General features: G+C 43.8%; 3 protein-coding genes across 8 annotated transcripts; 2 read left to right on the forward strand and 1 right to left on the reverse strand.

The window, feature by feature from the left end:
* The first annotated feature begins 1,801 nt into the window (after nt 1-1,801).
* On the forward strand, nt 1,802-8,746 carry slc7a4 (solute carrier family 7 member 4). 3 transcript variants are annotated; one of them, XM_017417223.3, is made up of 5 exons: nt 1,802-2,008; nt 2,750-3,821; nt 3,942-4,648; nt 4,727-4,835; nt 6,446-6,663. In XM_017417223.3, the coding sequence occupies exons 2-5, from the start codon at nt 2,840-2,842 to the stop codon at nt 6,661-6,663; spliced, it is 2,016 nt and encodes a 671-aa protein (XP_017272712.1). In that variant the 5' UTR covers nt 1,802-2,008; nt 2,750-2,839. The 3 variants fall into 3 exon arrangements, with proteins under 3 accessions (XP_017272712.1, XP_037833470.1, XP_024861901.1); XM_037977542.1 differs by lacking the exon at nt 1,802-2,008 and adding an exon at nt 2,040-2,403; XM_025006133.2 differs by lacking the exon at nt 1,802-2,008 and having other exon boundaries at nt 2,840-3,821; nt 6,446-8,746.
* Nucleotides 8,747-9,909: 1,163 nt separating this feature from the next.
* ccdc157 (coiled-coil domain containing 157) lies at nt 9,910-13,382 on the reverse strand. 3 transcript variants are annotated; one of them, XM_037977549.1, is made up of 9 exons: nt 13,109-13,382; nt 12,874-13,024; nt 12,108-12,786; nt 11,945-12,022; nt 11,705-11,874; nt 11,412-11,588; nt 11,139-11,307; nt 10,744-10,883; nt 9,910-10,654 (listed from the first exon to the last, which is right to left on the reverse strand). In XM_037977549.1, exons 1-9 carry the CDS (start codon nt 13,354-13,356, stop codon nt 10,631-10,633), a joined length of 1,836 nt encoding a protein of 611 aa, XP_037833477.1. In that variant the 5' UTR covers nt 13,357-13,382; the 3' UTR covers nt 9,910-10,630. The 3 variants fall into 3 exon arrangements, with proteins under 3 accessions (XP_037833477.1, XP_024861908.2, XP_024861909.2); XM_025006140.2 differs by having other exon boundaries at nt 9,910-10,657; XM_025006141.2 differs by lacking the exons at nt 9,910-10,654; nt 10,744-10,883; nt 11,139-11,307; nt 11,412-11,588 and having other exon boundaries at nt 11,738-12,022.
* A 6-nt stretch (nt 13,383-13,388) lies between these two features.
* On the forward strand, nt 13,389-18,184 carry sf3a1 (splicing factor 3a, subunit 1). Of its 2 annotated transcripts, none has more exons than XM_017417239.3 (16): nt 13,389-13,533; nt 13,657-13,733; nt 14,261-14,373; nt 14,462-14,669; nt 14,773-15,030; nt 15,128-15,202; nt 15,284-15,434; nt 15,524-15,720; nt 15,879-15,996; nt 16,103-16,410; nt 16,517-16,765; nt 16,843-17,050; nt 17,155-17,309; nt 17,486-17,587; nt 17,676-17,747; nt 17,838-18,184. In XM_017417239.3, the coding sequence occupies exons 2-16, from the start codon at nt 13,689-13,691 to the stop codon at nt 17,937-17,939; spliced, it is 2,361 nt and encodes a 786-aa protein (XP_017272728.1). In that variant the 5' UTR covers nt 13,389-13,533; nt 13,657-13,688; the 3' UTR covers nt 17,940-18,184. The 2 variants fall into 2 exon arrangements, with proteins under 2 accessions (XP_017272728.1, XP_017272729.1); XM_017417240.3 differs by having other exon boundaries at nt 13,390-13,533; nt 14,264-14,373.
* Nucleotides 18,185-18,358: the final 174 nt, after the last annotated feature.

Here is an 18,358-nt window from a genome sequence, read left to right on the forward strand (position 1 = left end):
CATTAATGTCAGAAGGCAGTGGTTACAAGAGTTCAAACTATCAGTATTTAAAGACTATTTTTGCAGTGAATAGTTAATGAATTAGACACAGACAGATTGTATCAGCAATTTAGGAATGTTTTTGAGGACTGTATATTTTGAGCAGGTTTTATTGTAAAACTCGCAAACTGGGGCGGCATGTTGGAGCAGTGGTTAGAGCTGTCGCCTCACAGCAAGAAAGTCGCAGGTTCACCTCCAGGTATCCTTTCTTAAGTTAACTGGTAATTTTAAATTGTCCCTAAGTGTGAGTGAGAGCATGAATGGTCGTTCGTCTCTACGTGTCGCTGTGATGAACCTGTCCAGGGTGTACCTCGCCTCTTACGTAATGACCGCTGGAAACAGGCACCAGCTCCCTCTGTGACCTGAAAAAGAAAAAGCGGGAAAAGATTAATAGATTGAAGATTAATATTAATACTCATGTGTTTTTGTTTTTTTTTACTCAGGATTTTTTCAAATAAACTGAAACTACAGCCAGTGGATATTGTGGGATGATTAGATGGAATAACAGGTTTTACAGGACAGAATAGTAAATCTGATAGACATCTAAGCATAATTACAGTGTTATAAAGTGTCTTGGTGTGAGTACCTTTCAGGTACTTGGATGTTTTAAGTCTTTTTCCTCTCTCAGTACCATCTGATTGATTATATATGCAGTGTGACAATGATTAAAATACATTAAAGTCTACATCCTGCTGCTTCCACCCAAAACAATAAAAGAAGCACCGTGAGTTGACAGTTAGGCATTAAAATGAAATGAAATATGAAGTGTATTAGTTCAGTTCTAGTAATTTGGCCCTGTTTCTGGACAGACTTTATGTTGCTACAGTTGTACCATATTAATTATACAGTTCATATTTTTACTACCACTGGCATTTATTAGCACTGGAGTTTATCTTCAAAATTAGTTGCTTAGGTATTCAAGATGCAAATAAAGTGCAATCAGTACATTTACTTTTAGGTCCCTCGAATGTCAGTCCCGTCAAAGTTTACTATCAGACATTAAAAAGCAACATAAACATGCCTGTTAATCTTTTTTTATGCACACATCTATAGTTAATAATTGCAGCTTGCAACAAAATATAAGTCATTTGAGTAGACAACAAAAAAGAAGAAATTTCTAGATTTAAAGGGGAAAAAAGTATGACTGCTGCATTTGTTTTGAATGTGGATGCACAGATATATTAACCTAACACCAGACAACAAGCTTAACTCATCATTTCTTCAGCATTCCATCATGGGGTTCTGGTGGTGTTGAAGACACTCCCTTAAAGCTTAAATAAATGCATAAAAAGACAATTTAGCATTTCCAGCCCTCTGTGATATTTTTGCCACAACAATCTAACGCATGGTTCCAAATGGTCTAAAGGAGAAGGAAATGACAAAGAAATAACTCATATTAGCTGACAGAAAATGATGAAAGTGATGAAATCAGCTTCATAAGCATCAGCTTATGAATTTTGTATGTATGCTGCACAGCTAATTTAATCCCTTGCGTTTAAGTACAGCTGGTCATCAATAGGGCTATTTGCTACATTGCCTCATTCAATATATAAAATGTAATGTTTTGTTCTTATGTCATTATTTTGACCTATTAAACTGCAAAAAATCATTTTTTTTCCACCTGTAATGATCCCGGGGGTAGCCCCCCTCCCCCTCTCACAGAGCTGTAAGATTAAAAAAAAGGTGCCTGTACCTTTAAGAAGCAGCCCAGGCACGGCTTCTTGGTTTTATTCCTCCTCCTCGGTGCCACCCGCTCCATCACCGGATGAGGATGATGATGATGATGGTGGTGATGGTGATGCTGGTGCGGTCGGGCAACTTCTAACAGCGCCGATCCAGACCAGGAGCGAAGATGGCAACCTCTGAGCAGAAAATGTATTTATTTAAGGTTCCTCTACTCCTGCCTCGTCCGATGCGCACCTGAGGAGGAGCGAAACAGTCGCGCGCGACGCGGCACAACAACAGAGAGGTGCGCTCTGCTCTTTCCCATTTTGTTGTAAATTATTCATGTGGCGTTTAAAAAAACAACAACGCCGAATGCATTCGCCGCCATATTCTACGGCTCCTCTTATTTAACCGAGGCTGCGGCTGCTTGAGGATGAAGCCTGGGAGCAGAACGAGCCGCGCGCTTCGTTATTGACAGTCTCTGTCCGGGAGAATAATAAAGCGTTACGTAACGATAAAGGAGGCGGCCATATGTTTGTCAGGGCCTGGGGTCGGATGATGTCCTGGTGGTGATGATGACGATGATGCTGGAGGAGGAACACCGCGGGCGGAAAGGCAAAACAATAAATGAAGATAAGCGCCATGGTTTCACACACGAGCGATGCGCCTTTTAGGTGACGTGGACTGGCCTGCTGGATGGTGAGAGGAGCGCCACAGTCTTCTCATTACAGCACGAACCACTACGAGGCTACTACAAGACGTAGAAGCCGCTTAAAAGACATATGAGTCACATTATTCCTTAAGCTGTGATGAATTTAAAACGTTTCTTTGTCTTAAAAGACTCAAAATGACATGGTGATGTTAGACCCTTTTTTAGTTAGAAACTTCATCCCTGTCAGTCATCACGTTTTTTTTTCCTTTTTTTGTGGGGGAAAGTATGGCTCAAACGGATTAAATTCCCATCTCTTTGTTTAATCTGAAAGCCAAGCTTCAGCACGTTCTCATTATTATGCACCCTTTGTAAATATTGGGCTTTGTCTTTCAGGTCATCTTCGTAGACAGGTAATGGATCCAGTGTGACCACTTCAAAACGCCGACCGACCCTCTGCAAGCCTGTCTTAACACAGCCGTAGCCATGGCAACCTGCCCGAGAGGCTGCGCGCCCGCCGTGCGCCTCTGTCAGAGGCTGAACCGGCTCAAGACACTGGACGGTGACATGATGGCGACGTCTCTGAAGCGCTGCCTCTCCACCCTGGACCTGACCCTGATGGGCGTCGGTGGCATGGTGGGCTCGGGGCTCTATGTCCTGACGGGAACGGTGGCCAAAGACAAGGCCGGCCCGGCGGTCATCGTGTCCTTCATTTTTGCGGGCTTTGCCTCCTTGCTGGCTGCCTTTTGTTATGCGGAGTTTGGGGCGCGCATTCCCAAAACAGGATCCGCCTACATGTTCACCTATGTCTCCGTGGGTGAGGTCTGGGCCTTTCTCATCGGTTGGAACGTGATCCTGGAGAACATGATTGGCGGGGCTGCTGTAGCGCGGGCCTGGAGTGGCTATCTAGACTCCATTTTTAACCACGCCATCCAAAACTTCACAGAAACACACATCATGCAGTGGAATGTGCCCTTTCTTGCCCATTACCCCGACCTTCTAGCAGCAGGAATTCTTATAGTTGCCTCGGCCTTCATCTCCTTTGGAGTCCAAGTGTCCTCCTATCTAAACCACATCTTCTCCACCGTTAGCATGTGTGTCATTGCTTTCATCTTGGTCTTTGGATTCATGCTGGCTGACCCGACCAACTGGAGCCAAGAGCAGGGGGGCTTTGCACCTTACGGGCTGTCCGGCATCCTGGCGGGCTCTGCCACTTGCTTCTATGCCTTTGTGGGTTTCGACGTCATCGCTTCCTCAAGCGAAGAGGCAAAGAATCCGCAGAAGGCCGTTCCCATTGCCACTGCTATCTCCCTTGGCCTCGCCGCAACGGCCTACATCCTGGTCTCCACCGTGCTCACGTTGATGGTACCTTGGCGAACCCTGGACCCCAACTCGGCTCTGGCAGATGCTTTTTTCCGTCGTGGTTACAGTTGGGCCGGAATTATTGTGGCTGTAGGTTCCATCTGTGGTGAGTGTCATCAACATCTAACTAAAGCATGCAGTTTAAATGGCTTTTAATATATTTAGCAGTAGCCTTGAGTTCTCTGTTCTTCACTACAACTTGTGTTCTCTTTACTCTCGTTTTTAGCCATGAACACCGTCCTTCTCTGTAATCTCTTCTCCCTTCCTCGAATTGTGTACGCCATGGCAGAGGATGGGTTGTTCTTCTCCATTTTTGCGAGGGTCAATCCCCTTACCAAAGTTCCCGTCAACGCTATTCTGGTGTTTGGAGTCCTCATGGCCACCTTGGCCTTGATCTTTGACCTGGAGGCCCTGGTGCAGTTCTTATCTATCGGCACCCTCCTGGCGTACACCTTCGTGGCGGCGAGCGTGATCGTGCTGCGCTTCCAGCCTGAGAAGACCAACTCCAAGAGCACCACTTCCTCGTCTCCCAACCCCAACGCGGAGCTTTCCCCTCCCCCCGCAGAGTCTCAGACCACAGCGGAGGACAGCGAGGAGCTCAAGCAATACGAGTCCTTCTCTGACAAGCTCCAGCTGGTGGAGAGGCAGAAGACGGGAGAGCGACACGGGGTGGGGCAGCTGAAGGCCTGCTGGGAGCCCTACCTGGACAGACTGCTGGGAGACTGTGAGCCTGGTGAAGTGGTGGCCTTCAGCGTGATGACGCTGATAGTGAGCGCCGTGTCCCTCTGCGCTGTGCTGGAGTTTGGAAACGACCCGCTTCAGCTCCCCGTCTGGAGTTTCTCGATGCTCCTGGTGATCTTCAGCCTTGCTTTCATTTTCAGCCTGGCACTTATATGGATTCACGAGCCACAAACGAACGCCAAAACGTTCCAGGTGAGCTGACTCCAGCTGTCATTACAATAACTGTATTAGGCATGACTGCAGAATGACCAACCTTTTTTTTTTCTGTAGGTACCTTTTGTTCCACTGACTCCAGGTGCCAGTATCCTCCTCAACGTCTTTCTCATGATGAAGCTCACTTTACTAACCTGGATTAGATTCACAGTGTGGATCGCCATAGGTAAGACAACATCAGAACAAACACATCTTTGTGCGACTTGTTAGTTTCTAAATGCATTTACGCCGAGAAATGAGCACTTAGCGTCTTCTCTGCACAAATACTAGACTGAAATCAAAAGCTGACACGTACTGCTGTAGGTGAGTCTTATCTCAGGAAGCACTTTGAATGCACAGTCATAAACACTCTTTCCATCTGCTGCCAGTGAACTTAATGCACCTAATGTTACATTCAGAAATTGCACAAGCATTTTTACTTTGTCCTTTCGTCAGCAGCGCTCTGAGGATGGTGTTAATGTTCTATCGGTGAGGGTTGGATCACAGGAGAAAGATGATTATCAGGTGTAGCTTAAAGGCTCCTCTGGATCAGTAAACCATTTAAACACCACTGTTGGTCTACTGCAAGTTAACAAGATGCACAGTTGAGGGATAGTAAACTTGACGGGCTCTCCGGTCTGACTGGGTTTTCCTCCCTTAAAACAAATACAGACTTTCAGCCTTCATACCAGTTTGTTGTTAGAAAAAATAAATATTGTTGTCCAACTCAGAATATGTCTAAATAGTATTGAAGCATAATCTATACTACAGCAGATTTGATACAATATTCTGGATTTTAATAAATGGAACAAATCTAAAGCATTGATATTATGAGGGCTATTGAGTTTGTTTGCTGGATGACAGAGTTTTCTTTAGTTCAGAATGTGTTGATATTGTCAGTGTCAAAGGAAACTCAAGTTTACTTTGTGTTTTTGCATTTATTTTACCAGCTGAAAGTCAGAAATGTTTTATTTTTTTCTAATATACTATAAAAAAATCCAATTGCTAGTGTCCTAAACATTAAAAACAGACTGACTTAATCTGCATTTTTATTTTTTTAGTCAGTGAAGGGTTTTAATTTTATTCTACCTGTTGTATGTATCTCACAAATGTGAATCAAGTCTTTCTTTCAGAAAACAAAAAAGACTAGAATAACAGTACATGGCAACTTTTGTGTGTTTTTATACAGTGTAGACATAGCAACCCAAGAGCAAAACTAACCAGCTGCCTTCAAACTAATATTTCTTCTACAAAGCTAACGTATAATTATAATTTGTCACTATAATCTTATTAAAGCACAACAAGTCTTAATTTGTGTAATTCTACTTTAGTGAAAACAATTATTAGATCACATACCAAATTCTTAGGTTTGTAACTAGATACCTGCAAAGTTAAAGATGTTCTCACTAAGTAAATAATACCCCCATACAATAAAATGTGAACAAAATATCAACATTTAAATGAAATAATCAAAATACAGATAGGTGGACTAAAACTAAAACAATTACTTATGAATTAATAGCTGCTATTTAGCTCATTAATGAGCATGCTTGACTTATTTTTATAGATGGTGTTTGAACTCGGCATGTTAACTTGCATTCCTGTAACCTTTAATCTAAAGTCTGACAAAAAAAAAATCCTGAAAATTTCAGTATTATAGCAACAACAACAGCTGCATGTTTGTTTATTAGGTTGCCAGTCAAAAAAAAAAAAGTCACTTTTCTCCTGCATAACCTGCGCCCTGCGTTGGTTAAAAGGACCGCCGCAATAACGTGCTTCCTGCCGTCCCGCTCTCAGGTCTGCTGGTGTATTTCGGCTACGGGATCTGGCACAGTAAGGAGGGACTACGGGACCTGCAGCCCAAAGACATGGCCGCCCGCTACGTGGTCCTGCCCAGCGGCAGCCTGGTGGAGACGGTGCAGAATGTTCAGCCCGACGGCCAGGTGGTCACCTCAGCGCACTGCATTGGCTCCTCCACGACCCCGACAGCTGAGGAAAGCGCTGAGAAGAGATAATGTGTGACCGCCGTGAGTCACTGGTACAACTGCCTGATTTGTTTCTGTTGCTTCCCACGTACAGTGTGTTGTTACTCGTGCGCTTTCTGCATCTCACTCCCTTTAAGTCCGTACTCGTTGCTCCGCAAACGTATCCACACCGCCAGTCGGAAAGCACGCTAAGCACACCTGTATATCTTGTAAGAATCAAATGTACAGTAGAGAACTTTATTACTGCCCTGTTAGCATCCAAGTTGTGTTATATCCTTGAAAACCAGCTCTTCTCTCGCAAGCTGCCAGTTTGTCCAAATCCAGGTTCATGCATCACATAGAAGGTGCTTTTACTGTTCACAGCGAAGGATGCCCCCACCCAAACACACACACACACACATTTCCAATTTATATCTCTAGAGCTGGAAAAGACACATATTTTTAAATAGAAAACAACCCACATTTTTGAAAAGAAAATATAAAAAATCTTAAGCAACAATAAGCTACAGATCCTGCCTGGTGCCTGCTGAAGACAGTACGTGTTTGTGTGGAAACTTGTTCTTTAAGTTCCTAAACTGCGCTCTTGTTTTGTCAATGAAATGCACTCCTTGTCCTTTTGTAAATTTGTAGGCACAGTTTATAAACCTATGAACTTGGACGGGCTTCCTTTGTTCTGCCCACAACAAGCCCCTTTAGTCGGAGGCGAAGGACTGCACAGTTTCCATTTTTGCCTTTTCTCATAAGAAACGACACGCTTTATTCATGAAAACCCCTTCAGTTCATCTTCCCTTGCTCCTTTTAGCAGTTTCTGAAGCGCATTTAATCCGTTTAAATAATTTATTTATTTTTCTAATAATAGTTATGGTGTTTTCCATAGATGCGTCTGAATATTTTCTGTTGTTGTCGCGTTCTTTTGTGTTTTTTTAACCCCCAGCGGCATGTTTTCTTTACGTGTACCTCTGTCAGGATAACTCTGTGAACTGTTCATTTTTTATGAGACCGAACTCTTTTCACGTAATCTCATCCCGTGACCCCCCTGCTCTCTTTTCGGAGTACATATCTTGAGCATGTGAGCGGCCTTTTTTCCCAGAAGGCAGTCTCTACCCCATCCCCACCCCACCATTTTCCTGATGGCGTGAGATTATTTAGCACAAAATTACATAAGACTGAGATCACACGACTGATTTGTCGAAGACAACCTGAGGAGTAACTGGAAAGAAAAGCGTGTGGGCGAGCACAAATCTGTACAACGCGACTTTTCGTGCACGGATGTTGTCGGGCAGGCGCTGATTACGGTAAACCTGAGAGCTGCTACGTCTCTCCGAGGCCTCCGTAATCCCTGCGGCCATCTCTGTCGCCAGACTGCCGCCTGACCTAGATTAGAAAAAAAAAAGCCATCCGTGTGAAAACACTCCCATGACGTGGAGAAACATTCCCCAAAGCTGCGCTCCTTTCGGTCGAGCGAGGCGTTGTTTCATCCTGAATGTAAAAGCAGGTGAAACCACATCGGTTCAGTTTTTAACGATTTTCATTTGTTTTTGCATGTCACGTAAGAAACCAATGGCCTTAAAAATGCTAAACCTGTTACCAGTGAAGGCTGCGCTCCGAAGCCGAGGTCGTCAGCCTGATTGGTTTTAAATGTTTTATTTATTTAACTAGTAGATAACAAACTATATCACAGTATAACTGTCCTGCTCTTGACTTGTTAAACCAAAAAGAAAAAAGGAAAATCACATGTGGAATGTACATTAGGAGGCATTTTGGCACCGTTTCAAAAAGGAGTCGGGTTCAAGAGAATTTTATCCAACTTTGCACAGTTTGCAAACTGTTGTGCAGTAGTTCTGTTTCACGGTTACGCTTCAGATGTCAGGGCATAAATTTATGCTGTGGTGCTTGTGTTTAAAGCTGAACCTTTTTTTCACTTCAGTTCTTTCTGTCTTTCTTTTTTTTCTTTTGTATGCCAGGAAGCACATGTCAGTGATCAGACTTCTCTTACTTCTAAACTGCATTGTACTCTGTATTTGCACATCTTCTATCCTTATGTTATAATGTATGTTTGTGTAAACAGCAAAAGACAAAAAAAAAAAAAATCAATAAATGTTTTGAAGCAGCATTGGAAAACTCAGTTGTTATTCGTAGCAACATCTCCAGTCATCACGACACAGGCATTGAATTCAGGCGTGCTTCGCTCACATTATAGGTTACATTTATAAAGAATATATCATAGTTTTTCATGTTACTCCCTTGCAAGTGTTCAGCTATCCAGAAGCTGTACTTCGAGCTTCCCCCATGGATGACGGAGTTCCTCGCCTTATCTCTAAAACTGGCCATCCTACATGAAGAAAGCTCATTTCAGCCTCTTGCTTTGGGATGTCATTCTTGAGGTCATGATCCATATCTCATGACCAGAGTGAGGGTTGGAACAGGTGAACCGGTAAATTGAGCGCTTTGCTTTTGGGCTCAGGCCCTTCTTCACCACGGCCAAAGTGATGCCGCCATTACTGCAGACGAGGTCCCGACCCATCGCTCCATCTGTCGCTCCATTCCGTAATCAAGACTTCCTCCTCCGCTTGAGGCAGAGACTCACTCCAAACCCAGAGGGAGTCTATCCTTCTATATATAACTATAGCTATATAACTGTTCAAAGTATGCTGTAATTCATTTGGATTAAATATATAAAGTATATGTGAAGCTGATCATTAATTTTGACGTAACTTTACAAAAGCTTTTTATCTATATTGAGTCATTTTTCTTGGTGTCCATAAACTGGGGGAAATAATTTAAGATTTCAGCTCCAAGCCTGACAAACCAAATCTGTAGTTAAGGCAGGCGACTGACTAACCCGCCCAGTCATGAGCTGCCTGCTTAGCGACTGAAACGACAGATCAGGTGCGTTAAGCTGATCTTAACGAGCTGTCAGAGTGTTGGCGCCGAGGTGATCAGGGAACTCAACCGCGTGCTCGCAAGTAACACTTCGCTGCCCTCGTGGCATCGCGCTTCACTTCCACTTTTCGAGCCTCACAGAGTGGGAGGCGAAGACGCGAGCGTCTCCAGCTCGGCGCCTCCATTTCCATGGAAACTACCTCTCTCTGCACCTTGTGAAAGAGCTTTCCAGCAGAGACACGAGACACTCGTGTTTTGTTTTATCTTTGTGACACTCAAGGTTGTTCCAGCTACCTATTTACTCAGAATTGTGTGAGTCATCTGCTGTGAAGGCCGTCCATTCAGCCATATCCAGGTCTGTTTGAGAAGCATATCATATAACCTGAAAGCTAATACAGCACCGGGCATCAGTGTGCTATTTTATTGGCATTAAAACAACAACGCTGCTTCTATAGCTACACAGCAGGTTTACTCTAGACAAATTCAGAGTGACATGATGGGGAAATGAAGGCGCGGCCTCAGCTTCTCACTAGAAACAACAAAATATTAAGAAATGTTATGAGTCATGTGTAATTGTTGTCAGCTGAAAACAAAGTTACGTTCCTCTGTTCGAATTTATTGACACTTTCATGGGCTGATTTTCTTTTGTGTCTTAGCAACTCTGCATTTGTGCACAACCTGAAGCGAGTCGAGGCGGAGGGTTTGAAGAGCAAAAATTCCCGGAACAAAGGAAGACCGACACTTGATCCTCTCTCCCGGGTGACTACGAACCACTTACTGTTTTTTTTTTTTCCCTCTCGCTCTCTCTTTTGTGTTGCTGATCTTCCTCTGGCACCGCACAGAAGAGAGAGGGAATAAACGAATATACGCACACCTAGGGTCTACCTCCGCCTTTACCACGCGCCATAACGTGAATTTTGTGATGAAAAGAAAAAAGGTTTGTGGCTAACCAGCACTAACAGGCCTTAAAGTTTTCTGAAAAAGAAATCTAATGAAATGTAGACGAACAAAGCAGCAGGAACCAGCACACAGTTTCCAGTGAAGTGATTCAACACATCACATTATAGTATCTGCATTAGCACGTGAAACTCCCAGGATGTAAACTGGTTCCACTTCACGTCTTCTGAGACGATGCTTCCTGCTGAGACACACAATTTCCCCCGATTTTGTTATCACACGTATAATACCCATCAGGCGAAATCGCAGATTTCTTGTGCACATTCTTACCCTGGGAGCGTGACGCTGAGCCCTTTGCCGCAGTTTCTCGAGGCTTTTGCGCAGCGTCGTGTTCTCCTGCTCCAGAACTTTTATACGAATGCTGTTCACTTGCAGCTGCTGCTCCATGTCCAGAATCACGTTTCCTGTACCTGCCATGTGCAAAGCAAAATATGTAAATACTGCTATTATACTCAAAAAAAAAACAAGCAACTAATTAGTGCATGACTGGAAACAGGATTTACACTTTGTAAGAAATCTGTTGAATTATCAATTAGACAATTAAAACATCATTGCTGCCTTTGATGGGCACAAGGACACCTGCGCCTTAACGGGACAAAAAAAACCAACACTGAAAAAGTTCATGTAGATGAAAAATGGTAATGTTAGCCAGTAAGTGTGCCTACTTTGTGGCTGGGCCCGAGCCCAGTTACTGAGCTCTGGGAAAGCCACCAGCTGCCTCTCCCTCTCCCTTAAAGCTTGCACACGATCCATCAGTTCAGACACATGCTTCTTCAGCTCATCTACGCGTGTTTCTGTTGTCTGCTTCTCCCTTTGGAGCTTTTCACACAAATTCTGAGAGGAGAGGCGGGGGAAAAAAAGACCAAATTACTGTGCGTCAATACGGTCATTTTCATTGTATTTGTGTGCATTGTGGACGTTTAGGGACACTTATGTACCTGCTGCTGAATGAGCTGGGCCTGCTGTTGTTCCTTCACCTCTGACATCTGTTGCAGCTGACTGTGTAAGCTGATCTGCGCCTCCTCTTTCTCTCCCAGCTGCCTCTGCAGCTCTTCGCACTCTTCGTCAAGAACATTGACTCTGCCTAACAGAGACTTCTGCTTGGCCTGCATCGACTTAGATACACAATAATATAAAAAAACAACAACAACATATATACTAAATAACCTGTAGAATACCCTTCATAAATCTGTTGATTGAGGTGGCAAATGATCTTTGCTGTGACACTGACCTCTTGTTGACGGCAAGCGCTCAGGTACTTGGCCTTCTCCTTGTCGAGAAGAACCTGAGTGTCAGAAAGTTGAGTCTGTAGCTGCTGGACGCTTTGTTGCAATCTACAGAAAGTCTCCTTCTCCGCTTGCAGGTTCTTCACTTTCTTATGTAGCTCGGTCTTTTCAGTTTCTAGTGGTAAATAAAGTGCAGTTAAGAGTACAGAAGCTGAGTGATGATAAAATAAATTCTGCATCTTTACCAAGTTCTTGTAAGGCATCCTGTTGCAGCGCTACTTTCTCCTTCAGTTGATTGTTGCTCTCCTCCAGGGACAAATTTTCTGTTACAAAAATTCAAAGAATAGCTTGTACTGAAAAATATGATTTTCAGTGAACTGTCACAACAGAAATGAATGTGTCAGCTACCTTTCTTAAGCTGCTGTTGCTCGTCCTGTAGCCTTTGCTCTGTTTCCTTTGAGGACCTCTGAGCCTTCTGCAGAGAAAACTCCAGCTGGACAATATTTGTTTGGAGCTTTTCTAACTTCTGCTTGAACTCCTTCTGCGCTCTGTCCAGCTGAGACCTGAGTCGGTCCCGTTCCGTCTCAGCCACGTCGAGCCTGCCTTTCAGCGGCTGCACCGTTCCCCGGACATCCTGGAGATGTTTTGCCAGCCGGCGCATGTCCCTGAGCTGCTCGTCGGCCCACTGGGCGACGTCCCCCACCATCATGTGTCCCACGTCCACTGCGTCCTCCATAGCTGCCGAGAGAGGCTGCAGAGACGAGGGCAGCCCCTCGCTCCGAAACAAGTCCATCAAAGCAACCCCTGTGTGTCTCAAAAGGGACTGCACTTGATGACATGCGTCGCAGGGAATCAGGGACGACTCTGTTGTCTGGCAGCTTACGTGACGCTGTTCAGCTTTAGGGTAACATGTGATGTTGTGTCTGGGACTGGAAGGTGCGTTATTCTGGGGTAGACGTGTGAATGAGGTTGTTGAAGACCAGGCAGACGTACAATGTTTGCACAAATCAGTCCTTGAGCTACTTTTAGAAGAGACAGGGGACTCTGTCTTTGATTTTTCCTGTTTTGTCATATCTGTGAGGATCTCCTGTAAGGAAAAAGAACATAAGAAAGCACTGACTATCATCATATAGCATGCTAACTTTAAGACGGTATTTGTCATTTCTTAAATTACCGTCTTGTTAGTAAACTTGAGCAAATTACACCAGTAGTTCCTAACCACGAGACCAACTGAGAGGCATCCTTTCTGCTGGGTCTGCTCTCTTCGGTGTCTGCCCCTCTGCTGCTCAGAATAAGCGCTGACACTTTGTAGAAGAAGTAATAGTCTTGTTCACGTAGAGGAGGAGAAAGGATAGTGTTGAAACGAGTCTTTAGGCAAATATTCTATTAATAATGACTTTATTTATTACCTGTCAATCACTAACTCCAGTAGAACAATGTGGGAGTGCTGATTGAATGTCTCCTCTCCATCCTCAAAGTCGTATTCCTCCAGCAGAGCCACCATATCCAGATTGCAGGACAGTTTGTCGGGGAACTTCCAAGAGGTCAGGCAGACCGGTCCGGTTCTGGAAAACACGTCCAGAATCGCTCCCTGAATGTCGACCAGGTCCTTTCGGAGGCTCTTGATACAGTCCCGACGACCTAGCAGCTGACTCATGTCCTACAGCTTTTATTTTTATATTATCTCGCTCCAACAAGAGCAACGAGAAGCTCGAACTTGTTGGCACTGTGTATCCTTGGTAACGGAAAAAAAACTGCACTTCAAGTCCCACAATGCTTTGCTGCGTATTTCCGGAAGTAATACGCCTCCATTTGTGAACGACAGCGCGACGCAGTAAGTATTGAACCACAACAAATTATCTATTTTAACTTAACTATATCGTATTTCGAGCGCGGTCTACAACATATTTTCATTTTTAAATGACATATACTGTTCTTGTCGGCTCTGTATTTTCAGGTAGCTGTCGGTTTTCATAAAAAGGCACAACCATGCCGCCTGGGCCCGTTCAGATAGTCCAGCCGGAGTCCAACAAGGTAAAGCTACAAAGTTAGCAAATGGTGAAAACTAATCCCACAACGAATAAAACATTCGTTGACATATTGTTAAAAGACATATTATTGAACAAAAAGAGAAGTTAGGTTTCTATTTTCTTTACTTCGGAAAAAATCTATTTAAAATGACGAAACAGCTACCACCCGGTGTTAATAGCTTATGAGCATGTTAGCATCCAGAGTTTCGTGTTTGTTTTTTTCTTTGTTTTTGTAATAAACTAGTAACACTTGTTTACATTTGCCAATGCTCACTCTTCCTTTAATTGTAAGTTTGTAAAACCTGCTGACTTGGTAACATAGTTGCAGGTAGTTTTTGGCTTCCATTACATTACCTTCTCTAATATTAATAATCACATATTTTTAATTTTGTTGGTTTGAATGGAGCTTTTTTTATTTAAACGACTCCATATAGTAGTTCTACTGGGGTTATAAGTATCACAGTTATTTATTTTTGCTTATTAAATGTGTGACTCTGAGCTGCTTAATAAACAAAATGTAAATCTTGTCAGCAGAATGACGCCACTGCAGAAGAAACCCCTGCCACCAAACCCATTGTTGGGATCATATACCCACCTCCTGAGGTCCGAAATATAGTCGACAAGACAGCCAGCTTTGTTGCCAGGTTTGATACTTTTTATGTCAATAAAATACAAGCGCAATCGTTAAATGGGCTTTTATTTACAATAACACTCTTGACTTGTTTCTCGCAGGAATGGGCCTGAGTTTGAAGCAAGGATCCGTCAGAATGAGATCAACAATCCGAAATTTAATTTCCTCAACCCCAATGATCCCTATCATGCCTATTATCGCCACAAGGTCAATGAATTTAAAGAGGGCAAAGCACAAGAACCATCTGCAGCCGTGCCTAAGGTCATGCAGCAGCAAGCTCTGCAGCAGTCCCAGCAGCTCCCTCAAAAAGTAAGACAGACAGTCCACTTTTCTTGTTATTTTTTTAATGCTTAAAATTGTTTTGTGTGTGTGTTTTTTCCTTTATAAAAATGAGGGATATTGTGTTTCTTAGGTGCAGTCACAGGTGATTCAGGAGACTGTGATTCCCAAAGAGCCACCCCCTGAGTTTGAGTTCATTGCAGATCCTCCGTCCATCTCAGCATTTGATCTGGACGTTGTCAAGCTCACTGCCCAGTTTGTTGCTCGCAACGGACGTCAGTTTCTCACTCAGCTTATGCAGAAGGAACAGAGGAACTACCAGTTTGACTTTTTGCGGCCCCAACACAGCCTCTTCAACTACTTCACCAAACTGGTCGAGCAGTACACAAAGGTGAACCAACAACTTCTGCTTTTCGGATTTTTATTGGTGTTATCATTTCGGTTTGAGACCCTTAATTACATGTTAACCTCACCCTTTGACCTTTCAGATACTGATCCCTCCCAAAGGCCTACTCATCAAACTCAAGAAAGAGGCTGAAAACCCAAAAGAAGTCATGGACCAGGTAATTTCTGTTGTAAAAGTAAGTTTAGGTTCATAGCCAGTTTTCTCTTTCTGACCATTTATTTTTGGGCACAAACATCAGGTGAGATACCGTGTTGAGTGGGCAAAGTATCAGGAGCGTGAGAGGAAGAAGGAGGAGGAGGAAAGGGAGAGAGAACGGGTAGCATACGCCCAAATCGACTGGCATGACTTTGTAGTGGTGGAGACTGTGGATTTCCAGCCCAATGAACAAGGTAGTACAACCCCTGTAGACTTAATCGGGTAAGCCTTGAATACAGCAAGAATTGTTTAATTTTTTTTTTTGCTTATTTGTTCTCCTAAGGCCACTTCCCACCACCTACGACTCCAGAGGAGCTGGGTGCCCGCATCTTAATCCAAGAGCGTTATGAGAAGTTTGGAGAAAGTGAGGAGGTGGAGATGGAGGTCGAGAGCGAGGATGAAGAGGACGAACGTCCGGATCGGGGCGAAGGCCAACCTTCTCAACCTGATCAAGACACTCAAGTGCAGGACATGGATGAGGTTAGAAATGATTACCTACCAAATTGTAAAAAATTCCTACTTGGACTTAATTTTAGTCACAAAACTGTTGGATTATAAATTTTCACTTTCTATTTAAGTAATTCATGAGTACATTTATGTGCGCCATTACTAATAATATTCTATGACTGCTTCTTCAGGGATCTGATGATGAAGAGGAAACTATGAAAGCTCCACTGCCACCAGACAACCCCATGCCACCTCCCTTGCCTCCAACTCCAGACCAGGTTATCATTCGCAAGGATTACGATCCCAAAGGTAACCTACTTCCTCAGACAAGAGAGAACTTAATGCATAACAAGCTGTTACTTTGTTGAGTGTTTGTTCAACTCGCGCTGCATTTTTTATTTTTTTCCCCTCGCAGCTTCCAAGCCTCAGCCTTCAATTGCAACTACAGATGAGTACCTTGTTTCACCGATTACTGGTGAGAAGATTCCAGCCAGCAAGATGCAAGAGCACATGCGTATTGGTCTGCTGGATCCTCGCTGGCTGGAACAAAGAGACCGAAGCATCAGGGAAAGGCAGACAGAAGACGAGGTCTACGCTCCTGGTTTGGATATCGAGAGCAGCTTGAAACAACTCGCTGAGAGGCGTACAGATATCTTTGGTGTGGAGGAGACGGCCATCGGTAAGAAGATCGGTGAAGAGGAAATTCAAAAGCCGGAGGAGAAGGTGAGATGGCACTTCAGATCACTTTTCGTCTTCAAAACTGTCAGAAAAGTTGGATTACTGACAACTCGTCTTGTGTTTGTAACTTTCGTTCCTCTGCTTTCATCAGGTTACCTGGGATGGCCACTCGGGAAGCATGGCTCGTACCCAGCAGGCGGCGCAGGCCAACATCACTCTGCAGGAGCAGATTGAAGCCATTCACAAGGCCAAAGGACTGGTGGGAGAGGACGACACTAAGGAGAAAATTGGCCCAAGCAAGCCGAGTGAAATTCATCAGCCGCCTCCCATTCCCTCTGCTGCACCAAACATACCTAAACCTAGTCCACCAGTCACAACAGTGCCCCGCCCACCAATCTCTGTAAGTTACAAACATATATAGTTACATTATTTTTGTGCATATGTACTTTCTAATGCACTAATCTGGGTGCCATACAGATGGCGCCTTCAGTGCGTACCACTCTCCTGTCTGCTGTTCCTGTAATTCCAAGACCCCCTGTGGCTCCCATGGTGCGTCTTGCACCAGGCCAAGTTATAACATCGATGCCTCCCATGATTCCTGCTCCCCGCGTCAACGTGGTGCCCATGCCCCCAACCGCACCCCACATCATGGCTCCCAGACCACCACCCATGGTCGTTCCAACTAGTAAGACGGAGGCTTCCAAATGCTAAAAGACTCAAAATAGAAATTTGAAAAACAAATGTTTCTCTCCGTCTTTCTCTTTCAATTCAAACGGTTTCTTCTTTCAGCCTTTGTCCCTGCTCCTCCAATGCCACAACCCCCAAGCTCTGCTCCAGCACCACCTGCCCACCCACCCCCGCCTCACGACGACGAGCCCATGACCAAGAAGATGAAGACCGAGGATAACCTCATCCCAGAGGAAGAATTCCTTAGTAGAAACAAGGTTTGTTGGAGCAACATTGAAAATACCCTGGAAATAACATGAAACTCAATCAACTACATTTGGGAATTTAGTAGTAATAAATATGGCCTCATTAAAAATTAGATCTAAGTGGGACTTAAACTGTATCAACAAATTTATTTGGGTTTTTTTTTTTTTTTTTGACTTGATGTCTCCAGGGTCGTGTGGCGGTCAAAGTACAAGTCCCGAACATGCAGGACAAGACAGAATGGAAGCTAAACGGCCAAGTGCTGAATTTCACCGTCCCACTTTCAGACCAGGTATGTAAATGTTGGTTTTATTGCTTAACCGCCCTTTAGCGAGCGTGTACTCCGTTGATGCCGACTTGCAAATGAAACGTCTCCACAGGTGTCTGTTATTAAAGTCAAAATCCACGAGGCCACTGGCATGCCAGCTGGAAAACAGAAGTTGCAGTACGAGGTAAACTTGCGTGCGAAGTTCATTTTTACACGTGGCTTTTTCAATCTGAATGAATTAAAATGACTTAATTCACAAATTTCTGAATTACAGGGCATTTTCATCAAGGATTCCAACTCTCTGGCCTATTACAACATGATCAATGGTTCAGTCATTCATTTGGCTCTGAAGGAGAGAGGTGGAAGAAAGAAGTGAGCCACTCTTCAGAGGAAAAGCAGATGTTTTGTCACTCATTCATGTCTTGTTGTTGTAACGGTAATTTCTGGAACTAGAGTGGATTTTTTTCCAACATGTCTTTGTGAGGGGCAGGTTGTTCTTGGACAGCGTGTTGTCACTGTTCGACATCCACGTAGTTCGACTCCTGTTTTGTGATGTAGACAAAATGCATTAGCAAATGTCTTTGTTGCTCATTTATTTTGAATAAAGAAAATGAAATAATGCGTTTGTTTGGTCTGATATAATGGGCATGTTTGTGTATAAATGATGCAACAGCAATCAAAGTTACTCTGATGCACCTGGCACCACAGCAGCGACATTTATGAGCAAAAATTCATAATTATAACAATATTTTCGCCTTATTTAGTGGCTAAGTTGGGTTCCTAGTCAGGATTTGT

The sequence above is a fragment of the Kryptolebias marmoratus genome, linkage group LG1, assembly GCF_001649575.2.
Source record: "Kryptolebias marmoratus isolate JLee-2015 linkage group LG1, ASM164957v2, whole genome shotgun sequence".
In the NCBI taxonomy this organism is placed as follows: Eukaryota; Metazoa; Chordata; class Actinopteri; order Cyprinodontiformes; family Rivulidae; genus Kryptolebias; species Kryptolebias marmoratus.

What these genes read in the sequence shown, in the direction of transcription:
- sf3a1 (XM_017417239.3), top strand. Translation starts at nt 13,689, where the DNA reads ATGCCGCCTGGGCCCGTTCAGATAGTCCAGCCGGAGTCCAACAAG. An exon ending in CCCAGCAGCTCCCTCAAAAA is followed by an intron (nt 14,670 to 14,772) that starts GTAAGACAGACA and finishes TGTGTTTCTTAG; the next exon opens with GTGCAGTCACAGGTGATTCA. An exon ending in TTCAAAAGCCGGAGGAGAAG is followed by an intron (nt 16,411 to 16,516) that starts GTGAGATGGCAC and finishes TGCTTTCATCAG; the next exon opens with GTTACCTGGGATGGCCACTC.
- slc7a4 (XM_017417223.3), top strand. Translation starts at nt 2,840, where the DNA reads ATGGCAACCTGCCCGAGAGGCTGCGCGCCCGCCGTGCGCCTCTGTCAG. An exon ending in GGCTGTAGGTTCCATCTGTG is followed by an intron (nt 3,822 to 3,941) that starts GTGAGTGTCATC and finishes TCTCGTTTTTAG; the next exon opens with CCATGAACACCGTCCTTCTC. An exon ending in CACAGTGTGGATCGCCATAG is followed by an intron (nt 4,836 to 6,445) that starts GTAAGACAACAT and finishes TCCCGCTCTCAG; the next exon opens with GTCTGCTGGTGTATTTCGGC.
- ccdc157 (XM_025006140.2), bottom strand. Translation starts at nt 13,356, where the DNA reads ATGAGTCAGCTGCTAGGTCGTCGGGACTGTATCAAGAGCCTCCGAAAG. An exon ending in CTGGAGTTAGTGATTGACAG is followed by an intron (nt 13,025 to 13,108) that starts GTAATAAATAAA and finishes TACGTGAACAAG; the next exon opens with ACTATTACTTCTTCTACAAA. An exon ending in TCAAGTTTACTAACAAGACG is followed by an intron (nt 12,787 to 12,873) that starts GTAATTTAAGAA and finishes TTTTCCTTACAG; the next exon opens with GAGATCCTCACAGATATGAC.